Raw genomic sequence first — 21,160 nt, forward strand, 5'->3', positions numbered from 1 at the left:
GGAAGTTGCCAGTCACCCCGATTTGAACGAGGCTTCTCATTATCTCACACTAATTTATCATTTCCATTCTTATTTCCACAGCCCGGTTCGGCATTTCCTCTCTTTCCTTCCGCTCACCGTGTCATAGTTAAGCAGAGGTGAGACCCAGTTACGCCACAGATGTTTATGCAACGATCCGTGTTTCCTCCCAAAAGCAGCAGCGAGTGTGTGTGTGTGCATCGACTCCGAATGACCTGGTCCCTGTTGGCTGTGGTGTGCACCTATGGGTTGTCAGGTACAGAAATCCACAAGGCTCTGGAGGCACATGGATTCCCTTGTTGGTGACTTTTTCATTCAGCAAAGTAAGTTAAAAATAACCTCTGGCTGATCTCCCCCCCCCCCTCCAGGTGTGTTGGCGGCAGCTCAAGTCAACCCCAAACTGGTCATCAACGTTACTGTCGGTGAGAACCTCTTCCTCCCAATCCCATCCGCAGCCGAAGCTGAGACCACACAGACTGTGGAGTGGAACCACAGCCGCTCCTCTGGGCTGCGATCGATTGCAAAGGTATACCCCCGCGGGAATAATCCCACCAAACGCTTTGGCGATTACTTGAGCCGCGTTGACCTGCAACCCGATGGCTCTCTCCGGCTGCTCAGCGCCAGGCTGAGTGATGCGGGAGAGTATTCCTGTGTCACCACCGATCAGAGCGGCCAAGAGCTCACCCGGAGCTTCACAGTCTACGTGTCTGGTAAGTGCGAGTGCAGCCGCAATCCCCCCCCCCCCCCCCGTCACCGGAACATAACCCGCAGTGGAATAATAATAATAATAATAATAATAATAATAATAATAATAATAATCAGAACTATCTCCCTCAACGAGAAACGCAGCTTCGAAAACTTTTTTTTTTAACCCCCCCCCCTCCCTCCAAAAAAAAACACAAGAGCACAAAGTTATCCAATCTGCCAGTAATTTGCAAAACATTTGTGAAATGCTCTCACCTGCGATTATAACCGCACTGCGCTGCGCTGCGCTGCAGAGGTGTAACATTGTAGGGTTATTAATTATTATGAATTACACTTTTAAGTTGTTTTCCACACACACAGTGACGGGGTTTGCCGGGTGGCCGGTGACTGATGCTGGAGGCTCTGACCTTTCTGTCCTCGTCCCCCCAAGTGAGACAAATGGTAAGAATGACTGACCTCCTGCAACATGTTTCCAGTCTGACGTTTGCATTGCTAGTGTGTGGGAGAAGAGAAGAGCGGAGGGTTCAACTCTTTCCAAGCACACACCGGTTGAAGCAATGTATGTTTGAGGGCTCTGTCTTACATTGCAATGAATTGATGCGCCCTTTTCACATTCTAAAGGAACATTAACCCGGTCCGTTAATTTCAGGTGATGTTGCATTTTGACATGTTGCTGTACTGGTAACTTGCCAAACAGACTTTGCTTATTTGATAAACACGACGGGACATTTATTCTCAGCGGAAATCTTTCATTTTCCAGGTTGTCCCGTGGTAACTCGAGTTGATGTCGCTGCATTCAGTGCAGCCGCTGCAGCGCTGCTTGTGATGTTCGCCATCATCGTTTGGGTCGTTGTGAGATGCCGCAGGAGCAGATCAACCGGTGGAGGTGAGTGGAGACTGAGAAAACTTACTAAAATATAGAACAGAAGACATTTAGATTCCATAGGAAAGGGACCTGGAAAACTTGTCACTGGAAAGGGAGTCCTGTGGCTCAGTGGTTAGAGCACTCGCCTCGCAAGCGAGAGACCTGGGTTCAGTTCCTGGCAGGGGGTGAGCTGTTGAGCAAGTTTCCTTATCCCACACACCTATGTTTACCTGAGCAGTAAGTAGGAACCCAATTGTCAACACACCACTGTTTGTGGGACACTGATGTGTGCAATTGGCTGCCCCATTTCATCCACAAAATACAGTCAATTGACTTTACAGTATATTCAGTGAAGTGCTTTAAGACGTCTCAAATATGTGATAAGGCGCTATATCAAATGCAAGGATTATTATTAGTATAATTCCACCCAGTCAGACTAGAAAGATCTTGTTAAAAAAATTAAGACAATATATTTTATTTGTGTATTTTGTTTCAATTCAGTCTCAATTTTAAAGCTGTTTCTTTGCAAGAAGTGAGGAAAACCAGCTTGCAAATTGTTACTTAAGAAATTATTAAGAATTTTAAATTATTAAGAATTTTCTTAATATTTCATTACAAGTGTGTGGGAGAAGAGTGAAGGGTTCAACTCTTTTTAAGCACAAGACAGTTGAAGCAATGTATATTTGAGGGCTCTCTCTTACATTGCAATGAATTCATGTGCCTTTTTCACATTCTAAAAGAACATTAACCCGGTCAGTTAATTTCAGGTAATATTGCAAAATTCTTAATAAAATTCTTAATTAATTAATTTAATAAATTATTATTAATAATAATTAATAAATAATAATAATACATTATTATTAAATTATTAAGAATTTTCCACAAATCTGAGGCATCTTACATTTTATGACATGCTCTAACAGAATAAGACTAGATGAGATTTCACCTAACCTTATCCCATTTATTATTTTTGTTTTGTAGAACGTGTGAATTATGTATTGTTGAAAACATTTTACCAGCTGCGAATTCTAATTTTGCAGGATGAGTAGGATTTGTTTCTAGAGAAGATACTTCTGAAACATCTGTAAATGACTTGTAAAGTAACCTATTGAGCAAGGCAGGCAACATAACTCAAATATTACAAGCGCAAGAAACTAAGATGACTATAACTCAAATTATTTATTTCCTATAAAAGGTTGGTTCTCACCAGGGGCAGACTGACTACTGCCCAAAAGGGCTTGGGATTGTCAGGAAAATGGGGTTGCTTATTCGTTGGGCGGGGGGGGGGGGGGGGGGAATGCTGATTCAAGTGGGGTACCAAAAAGCATAAACCATTTGCACGTTTAAAAATTTTGTCAGGCTGAAATGGAACTTCCGAACTAGGCTGCACAGGATGGTTAGCATCGGGAGCCAATCACGGGGACACTCAGGAAATTTTCTGATTTTCCATATGCCCAGTCCGTCCCTTGTTCACAGTGGTAAAACCATAATAATAATACTTCCATTTGATATAGTGCCTTATCAAGTCGTTAAGACAGCTCAAAGTGCTTCACGGTGACTGTATTTTGTAGGCAAAATGCGGCACGCAATTGTGCACAGCAGTGTCCCACAAACAGTTGTGGATTGAGTAACTTTTTTAAACAATAACCTAAATAAAATAGCACATAGATTTGCCAGATATGGACAACTGAACACCTTTCTCAAATGCTGATGTGGACATTCAACTTCCAGTCAACAGAAACACAGCTTCTTGTTCAACAAATTACTTAGCAAAAAGTCTCGATTGTCAGCTGAATGTGCTATCTGGCTTATGGCTGTCGGCATTGAGAATGGTGTTAGGAGTCTGCCTCCGGCATATCAGGTTAATTCTTCTTGGGCACCTTATGAATTTCTAAATGGTAACCACACGTTAGACCTGCAATAACAAGGCAAACAAACCCTAGCTTACTGCTCCTTGATGTAATGCTTACCACAGATATAGTTGACTCATAGATGATGAATACAAAATCACTTTACATTACCTGCAATGCAGTGGGTTTGATTGCGTGCAAAACAATCCAACCAAGGAGCTAACTCATACTGAGAGCACAAAATAACAGCACCTCTTTACTTCCTTACAAAATTGACAGTAATCAGGTTAGTGTAACGGTATCGAGGAACAACTCGATAAAGCAGGCAAACGCAGATCCTTTAACGAGAAGCACAAACCAAACTACACAGGTCTGTACAATAGGACTGGCAAGGTGGGATAGTGATCTCGACATTGGCCATGACCCATGTTTTTATTTATTCAACCACACTCACATCAACAGTGGTGAGTTTTGCCTTTCGCTCTCTAATCTGCCTTAAACTGATTGCGGACTCAGCAAGTACTTCTTTTAAGTCAGGACGCATATTCTGTACTTATCTTCCCCCCACCCACCACCATCCCTACTTGGAGCAGGCTGTTGGACGCAATGAATTTTGTGTGGATCAGTAGCTTCTAGGGTCAGGAATCATCTCTGCTTATTGTAGTGAGTCACCAAATTCCCCTTGAAGGAAACCGGATTCTCATGATACTATAGCTGATATTGGATACTTGGAAGCGATCTACTCCAGTTGGCAGCAAAAAGTGAACAGTAAGAAATTGGAGGAAGGAATAGCTGAGGCTTTCATATTATGTGGAGTCCTGTAGTTCAGTGGTTAGAGCACTCGCCTCACAAGCGAGAGACCTGTTCAATTCCCAACAGGGGGAAAAGTTGGGCAAGTTTCCTTACTCCACACACCTCTGTTTACCCAGCAGTAAGTAGGAACCCAGTTGTTAGTGGATTGGCAGATCACTTTTCCAGGGTAATAATTCCTTAAAAAAACTTGGTCACTTCAATCCACGACCGTTTGTGGAACACTGCTGTGTGCAATTGGCTGCCATGTTTCGCTCACAAAAAATATACAGTCAATTCAATTTACAGTATATTCTGTGAAGCGCTTTGAGACTTCTTGAAGATGTGATAAGGCACTATATCAAATGCAATGATTATTATTACCCTAGGCCCCTTCACTTCACCTGGCTTCACCTTAAGCAGAGCTATGATACATTCCTGATTGGCGAGCATATCTCTTTGTCTGACCCAAAGTGCATGGCATGGGTAGGGCTTTTGGACCAGCAGCCTGTTTAGGTCAAGTGCAACTTCCTTTTTTGCATTCAATTTGTCTGTGGTGTTTTCAGGATCTGCACTTTTCACATCTTCGGGACATCCCAAAGTGCTTCACAGAATATACTGTAAAGTGAATTGACTGTATGTTTGTGGGTGAAACGTGGCAGCCAATTGCGCACAGCAGTATCCCACAAACAATCGTGGATTGAGTGACCAAATTATTATTATTCATTTTATATTTTTCTTGAGGGATTATTATCAGGTGTGTGGAGTAACAAAACTTGGCTAAGGTTTTGCCTTGCCGGGAATCAAACCCAGGTCTCTCGCTTGCGAGGCGAGTGCTCTAACCACTGAGCTACAGGACTCCACAGGTTCTGAGATACAGCTCTGCCTGTCTCAGATAGCCGGGGCAAACTCTAAAGTCAGACCATTGTTTATTCGATGGAAAAAGTAAGATGTTTATGTCCAGCTGCCTCCATTTGCTCAGAAAATGTCCATTTGCCTCCATTTGCTGTTGGAGTCAGGGGCCACAAAGTTATCAACCAATTCCTAATAGTGATGACCTCAACTTCATCACAGTGACTTTCTAGTCTCTGCTGGCCCAGTCAGTGCTTCTTGGCAACTTTGCGCTCCAATTGCCCATCACAGTCTGTCCCTTTGGGAATTCACCAATTGTGGTGAGGCCAAGGGATGCAATATAATCACAATGGTACAGTCTGAGGGAATCCCTTCATTAACCCCTTTCCCCCACCATTCTTACCCCCACCATCGTTCCCTATTTTGAATGTATTCCTGCCTACAATTCTTATAACTGTGGTTCCACCCACTCAATTAATTTGTTCTAAGTTGAAATATTTGAAAAGGCTTTGGTGTTGCATTGCTTTGATGTTCTAAAATGTTGTGTCACAGAAAGGAAGGACTCAGGTATTTGTCCACAAATCACCAGTTTGTAAGTTCCCAATTGCAGCCCTCAGTAGGAGAAATCACGTAGGGACCATTTGTTTCATTCTAGATGTGTATTTCATAAATGTTGGGACAAATGCAATAATCCCAAACATGGGCCGCGTGCTACTTGGTATATTAACTACACAACTTTTTGTGAAGATAATATCTTATAAACTATGTGTAAACTATGTTTGTCTTGCTCAAGGGCCACTCTCCAGAATGATCTGTCACACATCAGCACAATATCATAGAATAATAGAATTATACAGCACAGAAAGAGGCCAGTCAACCCATCGTATCAGTGCCGGCACTTTGAAGTTACAGATAAACAACAACAATAAAATGACCAATCATGTCGGGAGGATGTACAAAGACGAATTGTAATTTTTTTTGTCTTTACAGATATAAGAAAAAATAGTTACGAGTTGCATGAAAAGGAAACAATTCAGAATGATGACACCTATGAAAGTATGGGGAGAGTGCCATAACTCACAACCAATGCAAACAAAACCCTCTTCCATGCCATCATCACTTCCCAGCTGGACTATAGGAGTCCTGTAGCTCAGTGATTAGAGCACTCGCTTTGAAAGCGAGAGACCTGAGTTCAATTCCAGGCAGGGCGAAACCTTGGGCAAGTTTCCTTACTCCACACGCCTAATAATAATCCCTCCAAAACCAAAAACAATAATAAATTGGTCATTTTCAATCTACGCCTGTTTGTGGGACATTGCTGTGCGCAATTGGCTGCCGCATTCGCCCACAAATATATAGTCAATTCACTTTACAGTGTGTTCTGTGAAGCGCTTTGGGACGTCCTCCCGACGTGAAAAACCCTATATCAAATGCAAGGATTTCCAGCGCCTTGGAACGTCCTCCCGACGTGAAAGGCGCTCTATAAATGGAATCTTGTTGTTGTTGTTGTATTCCAATGCCATCCTTGCTGGTCTCCGCAGCTCCACATTGCATTAAATTCAATGTATGTAAAACTCAATGGCTATGCTTTCAGCTACTATGCCTCGAATCTCTGGAACTCTTCCTCAACTCCTCCGCCTTTCCTGCTCTATCCCAACCTCCTAATCACGCCTGAGGATTTTCCTTTTTGATCGTGCTTACAGTCACCTTCCCACTCGGCATCAGACTCCGCTACTGTAAAGCACTCCGGGATGCTACCCCGCGTGAAGAGCACTATATAAATGCAAGATGTCGTTATTGGATATATGAACATGTGGTTAAGGGCCTATGTAGTTCCAGCCACACTTGATGTTCTAGAGATCCAAGTCTAATGCCATGTATCTGGTTTATTTAATGCCAAATGCTCAACCCAAATGTTCATGTGAGGGTCTTGACAAAGAGATGATTGCCGTAAATTGGAGTTGAGGTACAGATCAGCCATGATCTAGTAGAACCGCAGAACAGGCTTGATGGATTGAATGACCTATGCCTGTTCCTATGTAAAACCAATTCTATCTCCAGTGGACTGAGTGATAAATCAAAGTCGTTTGGAACCCTGACTCCTTGTAAACGGTTACCATTTTAACCACAACTCCATCGCTTTTCATGTTCCTAGAGATTGTAATGGGTATTAAAGATCCCATGGCACTATTGAAACAAAAGGAAATTGATTCTAGTGTCCCGCAATCCCCCAGATAAATTAATCACTCCATTCATTGCTGTTTGTGGGACATTGCTGTGTGCAAATTGGCTGCCGTGTTCACCTAAAAATACAATAAATATTGTGTAGGGTCTTGAAACTTTTGATTAATGTGATAAAATGCTAAATCAAATGGGAGGATGCAAGGATTATTATTATGATTGCACACTGTGCTGAAAGCATTCCATACTTCAATTATACTGTACTGTGGGTGCACCTGCAGTGACTAGCAGCATTTGATTGTATTCATATTAATATACTGTATGGTGTGTGAATCAAAAGAATCACATTTGATATTTGAAGATTTGATCATTTTTATTTGTGAATTGACAGAACAAGTTAAAGAAAATAGAGTAACTATTCTAATGTTCGACAACTTATTTACAAAACAAAGCTTTTTATGACCACAAGTAAAGCTTTTCAGCATTGATACAGACAGACATTAAAAATTTTAAACACATCATCAATTGAAATTGAATAGTAAAATATGAAGGAAAGAGATTTAACAGGTTGGATCAGTTGTATTATATGAGTATTTGTTACAAGGGCGTGTGACATTTACCTAGCACTTTGTTTTAAAGAAAGTTATGAGCTTTTTTGTTGGATATTGGTGAATGAAAAGAAGAAAAATAATGAAGATTCAAACAACAAAAGTGAAAGATATTTTATATGAAAGAAAATTTAGTTTGACTACTCTATTTGAACCATAAGATTTTTCAGCAATGATCGTTTACAGTTCTTTTCGTTTGTGGCACATGGTACCTCATATTGTTCACATTGTGCACTTTCACCTAAGTACGAACTGGGCGTTGAAGGATAGTTTATATTCACATTTACGTGTTCGGATGATACACCCAATATTTTGTATGGTGAGCTATTTTGACTGTGACAAGTCAAATTTCTAAGACGTGCAGGAGATCGCCATTTCAATTTTTCCTTTTCAGGAGTATAATTTTGCCCTTTTGAAGGAGAGAATCTTTGTTTGATTTTCTGGTTAAGTATAGATATAATGTTTTCTTCAGGCGGATCATTTGGGTTATTTAATAGCTCCAAAATGCGACCCTCTGTTATTATTGTTGTTGTCCTGGTATTTGGCGGAATTCCTGGTTCCTGCTTCTGAATCAAACTAATCAACGAAAAAAGAGGAAAAGTCAACATATCAACCAAATGTATAATATAAACTGAATCCAAACTCTGACGAACTGCCTCATTCTCAGCGTATCTAGCAAATATATACCACAGAATTAGACCAACATCCAATGTGTAGCCTTCCCTTTAAGAGTCTTTTTTCTGAAGTCTAGCAACAGTCATTTGATCTCCCTGATATTTAATCTGCAATGATTTGTAATAGGAGTTGCTAATTTTGTCTGCTTCTTATCATCTCTCATCTTCTGTCACTTTTCACTTGTGTGGTGAGACTGCAAATATTTAACCTGTTGCAATGTATTCCTCAATTTAGATTTGTGCACATGTCTGACACGTGTGGAAACCCATCAACATGCTTAATAATACCCAAACCAAGCTGAAACTTCCAAGAATACCACCTACACCTGGAAATCCCAGAGATAGATTTTTGGTATGAAATGTGCACTCTCCCCCTGGAGGGACACATCCTGCTTGCTTAATTCTGGAAATTATTAGGTGCAGGTTGTCAGGAGTCAAGGCTTGGAGACTCCAGTGAGTACCAGCTGAAACCACATAGCTTGCCATTGATTGCAAGCTTTCCCACTGCTTGTTCAGCTAGGACCACTCTATCCAATAGAGCTTTGGTTTGCATGGTTAATAGGAGCTGAGTGGAATGACTCTGCCTCCAGTGACTTGTCTGCCCTTCCAGGTCTTCCTGCTGGTGGTTGGGATTAGGAGGCATGGAGGGCAGGGATAGGAGGGTGACTGAAGGCACATTCAATGAGGTGGGACTGTGGGATGGAGTTCCAGAGGGTGGGGGCAGAGAGGCTGAAAGCACACCTGCTAATGGTGGGGCGGGCAAGGTGAGGGATGTGAGTGACAATGGGCAGCCTTGCCTTACCCACCTATCCAGTGGGATGGGCTCAGTAAATCCACTGTCAACCTGTCAACCTGGATCTTGGAGCTGGAATAAAATATAAAATCCAAGGTTCGGCCACATACTCTCATGGCTTCCAGTTTCATAATGAGGGTCTCATGAGGCACGAGGTCGAAAGTCTTCTGAAAATCACTGAACGCAATGTAGATGGGTTTCCCCTCAACTTTACGACATTCTGTGATCTATACAGAGCCACAACCTGTTCCACACATTCCTCACGAGAACACAAGGCAACCTGCTCCTTGCTGATCGAACCGCGAGACACATCAATAATTGGTAAATTTGGGATCACATTAGAACTTAATTTGCTTCTAACAGCTAATCACATTGTGGCACAACAATTACGCAAGCTCCTTTTACTTATTTGCCAGAATATTAATCAGATGCTGATTATTCAATAATAGGACTTCCGTAAAATAGTCACAATACTTATTGACTTTTTTCTGCAAGGTCACAGGTTCAATCCTTATTCTCCACTAAATTAACTGACCTCAAATGGAGAGATACTAGGCTTGCTTCAGTTGGTCTCAATGATAAGGATTTGTTCTCAATTTGTCCACAGACATATTTAAAGAAAGCAAGACATTTTGTACAAAGCAACACAAGGAAATATAATCAGAAATTACCTGCCCTGAGGTAAACCTACCTTTTCAATTTATTTCTCCAATTCCAGATTGCCAGACATACCACCACTATAATAATTGCTGCACATGCAATCAAAATAGGTGATTTGTTTTTCACTTGATCCGAAGCTGCAAGTAAAATGCGGGAAAACATTATGAAATAAACCTGGAAATGTGACATTATTTACCTGCATCAATAACTGGTTGACAAAAGGTAACAACAACAACTTGGATTTATATAGCGCCCTCCACGCCGGACGGCGTCTTTCTTTAATCAACAATCAACAGGAAAAGCTCACTCAGTAGGAGGAGCAATGATGGTTGAATTTCCATGCAGTTTTGTAATATGTCACCAAGTTGTTTCCAGAACAATGACCAACCAAATTGATAGACCAAGAAATAGACTGATTTTAATGGAGCTAAAAATTGGGTATATTGAAACAAAATATTTACAGGATGAAATAATGTCCATTGGCAGATAGGAAGCTAAATTTCTGCAGATTAGGGAAACTGGTGAAAAGGATGTTCTTTGGGAGAATTAGTAATATCCATATGAATCTTTCCTCTCAGAGATTTGAGGCTGTAGAGTACAACAACAACTTGCATTTATATAGTCCCCCAAATGCCGGGCGGCGTCTCAGAGTGCTTAATAATGGTGGAGCCCAAGGCCGAGCCATGGGGAGGGGGAAGGTGACCATAAGCACGATCGAAAAGGAAGGTCTTCAGGTGTAATCTGAAGATGGGGAAGGAGGGAGCTAGACAGAGGGGTTGAGGGAGGGAGTTCCAAAGTTTCGGGGCGTAGAGACTGAAGGCACCGCCACCTATGGTGGAGCCGAGAATTTGGGAGACGTGGTGTAAGCCGGATCCAGCAGAGCGGAGGAAGCGGATACTTCTGTGGGGAGAGAGAAGGTTAGAGATATAGGGGCATGCCAGGGAATGAAGGGATTTAAACCCTAGAATGAGGATCTTGAAGTCGATCTGCTCTGTGACAGGGAGCCAGTGGAGTTTGGCAAGGACTGGAGTAATCGGGGTACGAAATTTGGTGCTGGTGAGAATGCTGGCGGGGAGACCAGCGAGAAAGTTGTTAGAGTATTCCAGCCGAGAGATGACAAAGGCATTGACAAGGGTTTCGGCAACTTTTCCACAGTACATGACAGAATAAGCTTTGGGTCGTCTGCACTTGGAACTGATTTGATGGAAAAATAGTGTTTAGTGTTCCATGTTTCATATTTTTAAAATGTTAACCATTGATATCATACAGAAGCGACATGTGTCCAACAGTAATCCTCAGGAGCACAGATGGAATATTATATATACCTTTACATAATTAAAGAAAGACATAAAATATCCCTAATATAAAAGCCATAGAAATTATATAATCATAGAATGATATAAGCACAGAAGGAGGCCATTTGGCCCATCGTGTGTGTGCCGGCTCTTTGAAAAGAGCTATCCAAATCGATCCCACTACCCTGCTCTCTCCCCATAGCCCTGCAAACTTATAGAAATCCTTTAGCATAGATTCAGTAGGATATTTTGTACTGTTCAATGTTAGAAGTAAAGGTGTTTTTCGCTAGAGCTGAGGCTCAGAAGGGACCAAATAGAGATCTTTGGTAGGGTGAGGTGATATGAAAGAGCACTCATCCTGTTGGGCCTCACTGTAGTTCAAGCAGGGTCCATAAATATTTTAAAAAGTAATTTGATACATGGTTAAAGTGGAGTAATAATAATCCTCGCATTTGATATAGCGCCTTATCACGTCTTCGAGACGTCTCAAATCGTTTCACAGATTATACTATAAAGTGAATTGACTGTATATTTTGTGGGTGAATATTAAGGGTTTTTCGGAGCAATCAAAGTTTGATAAGGTGGTTCAGGTAGAGAAATCACCAGGGTAGATTTGATGGCTGAAAGTTTTTCTGCTGTAATATTCTACAATTGTGTGATGAATTCTGAACAGGAATACATACATGTTGTTTGAAGAAAATCCTCTAAAGTGATTGCCCTTTTCAGTGCTGGATGATTCACCACACAGATCACTTTACAATCAGCAGCACCAGCTTTAGCCACTGTCAGATTGCTTGTGATCTTTACTCTTCCATCTAGGACCATTGTTGAGGATTGGGTGGACAGTACAGTCACACTGCTCGTTGTTTCCCATGTGATTACTGGAGCTGGTCGTCCTGTGGCTGAACAAGTTGCCACAAAATCAGAAGAGCCATTACTGTTTGTAGCAGCATCAGTGGCACTGGACTGTAGTGTTGCTTCAGGCATTACTTGAAAAGGAAGAAAAGGACAAATGGCATAAAATATAATAGAAAAGCTGGAAAGGAACAAATAACATTTTATACTTAACTGAGATATTTAAGCAATACAGGAAGTCCAAAGCCCTTTCACAATGTGAAGAACAAAATATTCAATAGCTGTAAAGCTCTGTGATATAACAGATATTCCTCTTTGATATAAACATTGTGGTAATAGTTAACATTTGACATGGCAAGACATAACCACAAGCTTAACTTCAACAATTTAGACATGTAATAGACACCCAACAACAAATACCAACTCTTAGCTATAACAGAGGTGGGTCACGTCAACCTCAGCCCCAAAATAATCCCCATTTGCTTATTGAAGTTCCTGTAGATTGGTTATGGCACTTCTGGTTACCATCAATCAATATTAGCAACTCTAATTTCAAAATAGATACTAACCACAATTATTCATATGTGTTCAAATATATAAAAAATAATTACCACCTACCATGCACCGAAAGGCAGGTCTTCCCAACTTTAGCTCCATCTAGGAATGTATTGAAGAGACATTGATAACATCCTTCATCTTCAAACCTCACTCCAGAAAGATTAATTATGGACACTGTTACTTCTGATGGGATGAAAGTTGCTCTACCTTCAAATGACCCAAATATATTTGATCCATATTTTTTACTAAATGTAGCCGTGTTTTTCTCAGAATGACCATTTAGCTTTTGCCAGGTGACTTGTAGAACATCGTCTGAACCCATTAATGCACATTTGAAGGTAACATTACCCCCTAACACCACTTCATGATTCATAGATGTTTTCACTTTCTGTGCTGAACCTGCAACACATAGAGAATATTAAACATACATTTTTCAGATTAAAACTATGTGAAATCTGCTAATTTTATACAGTATCGTGCACTTGAAGAGAATAACGTTTGCTAGACCCAGGTGTGGACTGGAAACAAAAGGGTAGGAAACAAATTTATTTTCTGTGGGTAGTGTAATCATAAAAATCCTTGCATTGTTATTGTACCTATAATGTCAAGAACATCTCAAATTGCTTCACAATACGCACAGTAACTGTCTCCAAAGTGAACGAATTATTCTAATCTAATCCTGGTCTTCTGTTCGATCCCCATATCTCTTAGTATTTATCCTCTTCAAATATCACATTACCCGCCTTCCCCCACATTGCCCGACTTCACTACTCTCTTCCTTCCCTTGCATATTTTCGAGGCTGAAGAGCTCTAACTTACAGTATTTTGTACTCCTTATTTAATTTTCTGAATACTGGAAATCAGCCTTGTCGCTGTTCTGTGCAAATGGTTGCCCTTTGGTTCAAATATTTTATTAAAAAAAACTTTTTTTACTATTATTAAGCAAATATACAGCATTGTATTAAATTCATGGATTTTTTAGTTATTTTCAAAAAGTGAATGATAGTTAACAAATCGCATTGATTTCATGGTTTGTATTTGCTGCCCCTTTATCAATGTTATCCTATATTTTGTGTTTTTTCTGCTTAACACCCTGCTACTCAGGGAAAGCTTAGGGAACCTAGAAGCCTGTTTGATGAAATTCTACTCCATGCACCTGAGGTACAATTATCCCTTGCATCTCTGTGGCATGCTTGCTTTGCATTGTATGTTAAAAAATCATTGTTAATGCCGCCACCTTCCTAGTGTGTGAAGTTTTTATGTTGATGTGTATCATTTATAATTCATTTTGAACTTTAATGGTGTAAATGCTAAGTTTTAGCTGCAGGACAGACTGAATTTAATCTAAGTCGATGTATGTATATTTAAGTGAATATCTCTAGAAGGTATTAACTCATTATTAAGCACCGTGCTCAAGCCAAAATTCACTTAATTCTCCTGAGGACCTGCGGTTACTGAAAGTGCAGTCCCCTTTGGTATTCAGTGCTTCCTATACCTCAGAAGTGGCGTCAGCGTTTTTTTTTGCAGATCCATTTACAATGTAGTGTCATTTTTTTACTCCATAGCACTGCATGATAATTAAGTCATCATGTATAACCTGTGTGTTCAGTTAAAGATCACCAATGTCTGAATTTAAATGGGTTTTGCATTTTAAAATAAATCAAATTATAAAGTTAAATTTTGTATGAAAATGGAAAGCTTTATAGTAAGTCTGATGGGCTTGATTGTATTGCAAACCAATCAAATGCATCATTGATGATTGATGCATTTACTGTATAGTAAAGCGAGAGACCTGGGTTCGATTTGCGGCAGGGTGAAACCTTGGGCAAGTTTCCTTACAACAACAACAACAACAAGATTCCATTTATTGAGCGCCTTTCACGTCGGGAGGACATCCCAAGGCACAATACAATTGGGTCAGGACCCGAGCAGGGGGGAAATGGTCAGGGGGAGGGAAGGGAGGGAGCGAGGAGGGAGTAGAGAGTTGAGAGGGGAGCTGAAGGCTCGGTCAAAGAGAAAGGTCTTGAGACCGGCCTTGAAGGAGGAAAGGGAGGAGGCGGCGAAGGCACTGGGGGATAGAGTTCCAGAGCCTAGGGGCTGAGAGGCTGAAGGCCCGACCACCGATAGTAGGGCGGTTGGGGCGGGGGATGTGGAGCAGACCGGAGCCAGAGGAACGGAGGGTACGGGCGGGTAGGTAGGGGGATAGTAGGTTGGAGATGTAGGAGGGAGCAAGGCCGTGAATGGCCTTGTAGGTGAGGATGAGGATCTTGAATTCGATCCTCTGGGGGATGGGGAGCCAGTGGAGGTGAGCGAGGGTGGGAGTGATGTGGTCGCGAAGCCTGGTGCGGGACAGTACACGAGCTGCAGAGTTCTGAATGACCTGCAGCTTGTGGAGGGAGGTGCCGGGTAGGCCGGCGAGGAGAGAGTTCCCATAGTCCAGCCTTGAGGTGGTAAAGGCGTGGACCAGAGTTACTCCACACTCCTGATAATAATCCCTCAAAAAATATAATAAATTGGTCATTTCAATCCACGACTGTCTGTGGGACACTGCTGTGCGCAATTGGCTGCCGCATTTCGCCCACAAATATACGGTCAATTCACATTACAGTGTGTTCTGTGAAGAGCTTTGGGACGTCCTCCCGACGTGAAAAGCGCTATATCAAATGCAAGGATTATTATTATTCTGTGAAGTACTTTGAGATGTCTAGAAAACGTGAAAAGCGCTATATCAAATGCAAGGATTATTATTATTATCTATATAATTCCTTTCAAAATAATTCATGAATTACATAATCCTGTTTCCACTTTCTGTGCTGAACCTGTAACACAGAAAGTATAATTAAACATGCATTTTTTCAGAATAAGACAGTGTATAAGATCTTTGCTAATTTTATACAGTATATATCTCTTAGTATTTATCCTCTTCAAATGCCCATATCGTTATTTTCTACATATGAATTATAATTCATGAACTACTTCATTCTATTTCCATTTGCTGTCACACATTCTCACCCCTTTCTCTCTCTCTCTCCTCTCTTTTCCCCCCACCCCCTACCCCCCTTTCTCTCTTCCCCCACTCTCCTCAGAGGGATGCACCCTGCTTATCTACTCCTGGAAAATGTTAGGGGCATTTTGCTAAGAGCTAAGGTTTGGGGGATCCAAGAGTATACACATTTAAAAACAGCCGAAAAAGGAAAATTGACGTTTCAAATTAAGAAAGATTTGCAAAACTTCAATTCCATCACTCTCTTATAACCATATAACCACAAAATCATTTGCATCTTTTACGAGCATTGCACTACCAGAGCAATCAATCGCAAAGTCATATTTCCGAATGAAACTTTACAAAGTCAATAAAATAATGCAGCCCCAATGCTGTCAAACATTTGAAATATCTCCTAATGTGTTCCCCTAAAATCTATACAAAACACAGTGAGGACTTACACAAGTGTCCAGTGAAGAGTTGCAAGAATATCAGTTTGATGCCCAGTATGTTCATCTTCCCTGGAATACCTGACAGTGAAACTGTGGAGAAGATCTTTAACTTCCTCACGTTTTATGTGGGTTTTAAATCAGAATTACGGGAACAGACCAATGAGAGTCATACTTTCAGTATATTAACTCATTTATTGCATTAACTGTATTTTTTAAATCCAAACATTACGTCCTACAGTGCAGTAACCAATAGCTACTGAAAGTCATACTTTCAGTATGACTTTCAGTATGACTTTCAGTAGCTATTGGTTACTGCACTGTAGGACGTAATGTTTGGATTTAAAAAATACAGTTAATGCAATAAATGAGTTAATATCTGATTGCTGGGGAGGAGGGGCAGGACCTGGACACAATAGAGCTTACTGCTCACTTAGGATAGTTACATTACTGCAGTAGATCAGATATTAACAGCTAAACTCTGGAGTTTACAGAAAAAAGTTCAGGAAGTGGAGTCAGTTGCCAATGTTGTTGACCTAACCCTATACGCCCCGACTTGGCAACGACATCTAAAGCGTTCATTGATTCACAACAAGGAAGTCGCTGGTTAGCAAATCAAATGATGCACTTTTTTGAAAGACGCTCCTGCAAACCACCGGTAATGCAGAGAGGTTTTTACTGGCCAAACCTTGTTACATTAACTGACAAATGTAAGCCAAGAAGATGAGACCAGCAGAAGATTTTGCTTCGCAGCACTTTAATCTTTACAGGTTTGGAGCATTCATTGAAAAGAATGGACGCTGCTGGGACAGTTGCCTTTTTACAATACATTTAACTGTGGACATGGTTTTCATAAAATACCATCCATGCAAAATATATTTTTTAAAAAGTTTGTCAAATTACACCAAAATCTAAACCTTGAAAGGTTCTTTCCAGGTGGTGTGAATTCCCAAACTCCAAAGCTTGGTTTGGAATGTCAGGACAGGTTTGGGATCTCATAGGAAAAATACTCCTCCCCTCCAGAAATTAAAACATGACACCAATGAACCTGGGAATTTATTAGATTTATTTTATTAAGGTCTAATTTGTGGTGTTTCAGCTCCTTGTGAATATTAGCCCAAGGAAATGCAGCAAATTCTCCCCCAAATCACTTGAAAGTGTACATGTATTATTACTATTACTAGGTGCCCTCTATACAAAGACCCACAACAAGTAACCACAGTCTTTATGGCTGGTAAAAATATAATATGGTATTTCTGAAGATTTGTTTTGCAATTTATTGTGACATATTACAGTTGAAAATGGAACGTTCTCAAGTCAGAAATCAGTCACAGTCGGAGTATTCCTTTTGTTAAAAAATAGTCCCAATTTTTTTAATTCTATAATAATAATCCTTATGTAAGTTATAATGTTTATAAAAATATTGTTTATTTTTCCTCCCCATTACTCCTTTGCTCCTGGTATGGCCTCTTCTTGCTGCAGTGTGGTTCCATGTGCTTTGATTGTCTTTTGTTTTTCTTTTCCCCTACCACCACCCAAATGGCCATTGCGTTTGCAGGTGACAAGAGTTGGAGGGTATCACAGCTGAGTCTGACCTCTCTCCACATGTCAGCCACACACATCCACAACCTGTAGACCTATCATGCAATCCATACATCATCCGCTCAGCGGACACTCGCTTGTTCCACGTCCCCTGCCCTGCTGCTTCAGCAGCAGCAGTCGAGCTTCAGCCTTTCTGCCCTTTCCCCATCCCTCATCCACCTTGCCCTCCACCTTTCCTGATTCCATCCTCTAGCTTGGGTACACATCCTTCACTATCTTCACAGTCCTCCCGACGTGAAAGGTGCTATATAAATGCAATTTGTTGTTGTTGTAGAGAGTGCTGTAGATAGATAAGGAGCAGGAACCCTGACTATGTTTGCGCTTCCTAATTGCCGAGGACCAATTTAGCATCCTGGCTGATTCCAGCAATCTCAGCATGGAATGGGAATTGAATCAATGAGCTCTTGATCCACAAGCTCATCTCTACCCAATACATCATTTGGAGCTGCTTCTTGGCTGGAGAAAAGGCAAGAAGAGCTTTGCTTCCTCCCTTTCCTCCTTCAAGGCCGGTCTCAAAACCTTTCTCTTTGACCGTGCCTTCAGCTCCCCTCTCGACTCTCTTCCCCCTCCTCGCTCCCTCCCTTGTTGTTGTAAAGGTTGGAAAGCAAACTACTTGCCTCAAATCAACCATTGTCTTGGGAAATGCAATTTTGAAAAAAATTGTAGAAAATTGCACAATTCCAGGCACAACCCAAAGGTTCAATTAGCACAGAAATACTCCACATCATGTTTTGGTTTCTCTGAGATTTCACACCTGGGTGGAGACTGAGTGGCTAACAACAGAAGTGCAGTAAGAATGTTGGGTGGGAAGTATCCCATAATGGTGGACGTGATGAGTTTCTGAGCCTTTTTCCATTCTTTCCTTTTGTATATCTGTGTATGGATCGCTTGTATTTTAAAGAGGTTGTGCTGATTTCTCAGATGAAGTTCAGAAATAAGCTACCTTCAGGAGTTACTGCTGATGCTGCAGAAATGACCTTCAGAAATACCCAATCACCTAGCATTACAAGTCATCAACAACTCAGTGACAAAAATGACACTTTAAATGTATTTTTGTAATGTCTGTACCAAATAATGCCAGGAGAAGCCAGAGCAGCAGAGCAACAGAGCAGAAAACTTTGCTCACTTTGCTCAGTGCTTTTCTTCATTCCATTAATCAATATAGGATACAACAACAACAAGATTCCATTTATAGAGCGCCTTTCACGTTGGGAGAACGTCCCAAGGCGCTGTACAGTTGGGTCAGGACCAGGGGGGAAATGGTCAGGGTGAGGGGAGGGAAGGGAAGGGAGGAAGCGAGGAGGGGGTAGAGAGTCGAGAGGGGAGCTGAAGGCACGGTCAAAGAGAAAGGTTTTGAGACCAGCCTTGAAGGAGGAAAGGGAGGAGGCAAGGCGAAGGCACTGGGGGATAGAGTTCCAGAGCCTAGGGGCTGAGAGGCTGAAGGCCCGACCACCGATGGTAGGGCGGTTGGGTAGGGGGATGTGGAGGAGACCGGAGCCAGAGGAACGGAGGGTACGGGCAGGTAGGTAGGGGGATAGTAGGTCGGAGAGGTAGGAGGGAGCAAGGCCGTGAATGGCCTTGTAGGTGAGGATGAGGATCTTGAATTTAATCCTCTGGGGGGTGGGGAGCCAGTGGAGGCGAGCGAGGGTGGGAGTCATGTGGTCCCGAAGCCTGGTGCGGGACAGTACACGAGCTGCAGAGTTCTGAATGACCTGCAGCTTGTGGAGGGAGGTGGCGGGAAGGCCGGCGAGGAGAGAGTTCCCATAGTCCAGCCTTGAGGTGATAAAGGCGTGGACCAGGGTTTCAGCCGCGTGAGGGGTGAGGTAGTGCCGTAGTCTGGTGACATTCCAGAGGTGATGGAAGGCGGTGCCAGTTGTGGTGCGGATGTGAGGGAGAAAGGACAGCTCAGGGTCGAACAAAACGCCGAGGTTCCTGACCGGCTTTGAGAGGTGGAGAGTGCAGCCTTGGATGCTGATGGTGTCAGCACCTGAGGTGCGGAGGCGCTGACGTGAGCCAATCAGGAGGGCCTCAGTTTTACGCACGTTGAGCTGAAGAAAGTTGTCTCTCGTCCAGGACTCAATGTCAGACAGGCAGGCTGTCAGGACATCGGTGGTCATGGAGTTGAGGGTAGAGGAGGAAAGGTAGAGTTGGGTGTCCACATACATGTGGAAGTTAACTCCATGTCTGCGGATGATGTCACCAAGGGGGAGCATATAGAGGGTGAAGAGGAGGGGACCGAGGACAGAGCCCTGAGGGACACCGCACGAGACAGTGCGGGAGCCGGAGGAAAAACCATAGTGGTAATAGCAAAAAAATGCTTATTGGTATATTATCTTCATAACATTTTGTTACTATTTTGGCAACCACTCTTACGAATGGGTTGATACCTTCATGAACCCTGACTCCAACAGCATTCTGAACAAATTGAGGCAGCTGGACATAAACATCTTAGTTTCCTTATATTGGCACCAGCCTCCTGCCCGTCCCTTGCACCCTCCCCCCACCATCAGAGGTCATGCTTTCAGCCACTACACCCCAAAACTCTCTAACAATCTGCCTCAGTCCAGTCCCTCCGCCTTGTCCCCTCTCTCTCCTCTTTCAAGTCCCGCCTGATGACTTTCCTTTTCGACCATGCTTACGACCATCTCCCCGGCACACCCGAGCTCGGAATCAAGCTCCGCCATTGTTAAGCGCTCTGAGATGCTACCCTGCGTGGAGGGTGCTATATATGTGCAAGTTGTTGTTGTTACTACCATTTTGTCCTAATATTACATTTTGCAAAATCAGTATTCAACTTACGCATTTTTGATGGGAGGGACAGGAGAGCTGTTTGGATCACTCTGGCATAATTGAGCCAATTATACTTTTCTGTTATCTCTAACATGGTACTCTCCCCATACTTTCATAGCTGTCATCATTCTGAGTCCTTCCCTTTTTATGTGACTTGTTACCATTTTTTCTTTTATCTGTAAAGACAAAAACATATTACAATTTGCCTTTGCACATCCTCCCAACATGGAAGGTGCAATTTAAATGCAATTTGTTGCTGTTGTTTTTTATCTGTAAGTTCATTTAGAATCACACATAAAGTTCTATCGAAGAATGAACCTAGACAAATTGTAAGGTCCAGTATGAGGTTTTCTTTGTCTACATTAGAGCATTTGTTATTGTGCTGATGTGTGACAAATCATTTTGGAGAGTAGCCCTTGAGCAAGGCACACATAGTTTACATGTGGCACACATGTGGCCCATGTTTGGGATTATTGCATTTAACCCAAAATTTATGAAAAATACTTCTGGAATGAAACGAATGGCCTCTACTTGATCTCTCCTACTGAAGACTGCAATTGTGAACTTACAAACTGGTGACTTGTGGCCAAAGCTGAGTCCTTCCTTTCTGTGATACATCATTTTAAAAAATCA

General features: G+C 41.9%; 2 protein-coding genes across 3 annotated transcripts; one reads left to right on the top strand and one right to left on the bottom strand.

Moving 5' to 3' along the window:
• The first annotated feature begins 201 nt into the window (after positions 1–201).
• LOC103184824 lies at positions 202–6,209 on the top strand. The gene is made up of 5 exons (XM_042334628.1): positions 202–274; positions 387–728; positions 1,084–1,164; positions 1,484–1,609; positions 6,070–6,209. Exons 1-5 carry the CDS (start codon positions 229–231, stop codon positions 6,153–6,155), a joined length of 681 nt encoding a protein of 226 aa, XP_042190562.1. The 5' UTR covers positions 202–228; the 3' UTR covers positions 6,156–6,209.
• A 1,408-nt stretch (positions 6,210–7,617) lies between these two features.
• cd200 (CD200 molecule) lies at positions 7,618–20,614 on the bottom strand. 2 transcript variants are annotated; one of them, NM_001292771.1, is given in 5 exon segments: positions 7,618–8,444; positions 10,027–10,132; positions 11,974–12,279; positions 12,764–13,102; positions 16,148–16,232. In NM_001292771.1, coding segments are annotated over 5 exon segments (1,242 nt in total). In that variant the 5' UTR covers positions 16,203–16,232; the 3' UTR covers positions 7,618–8,008.
• Positions 20,615–21,160: the final 546 nt, after the last annotated feature.

This window comes from Callorhinchus milii, unplaced genomic scaffold (assembly GCF_018977255.1).
Source record: "Callorhinchus milii isolate IMCB2004 unplaced genomic scaffold, IMCB_Cmil_1.0 Scaffold4, whole genome shotgun sequence".
Taxonomy (NCBI): Eukaryota; Metazoa; Chordata; class Chondrichthyes; order Chimaeriformes; family Callorhinchidae; genus Callorhinchus; species Callorhinchus milii.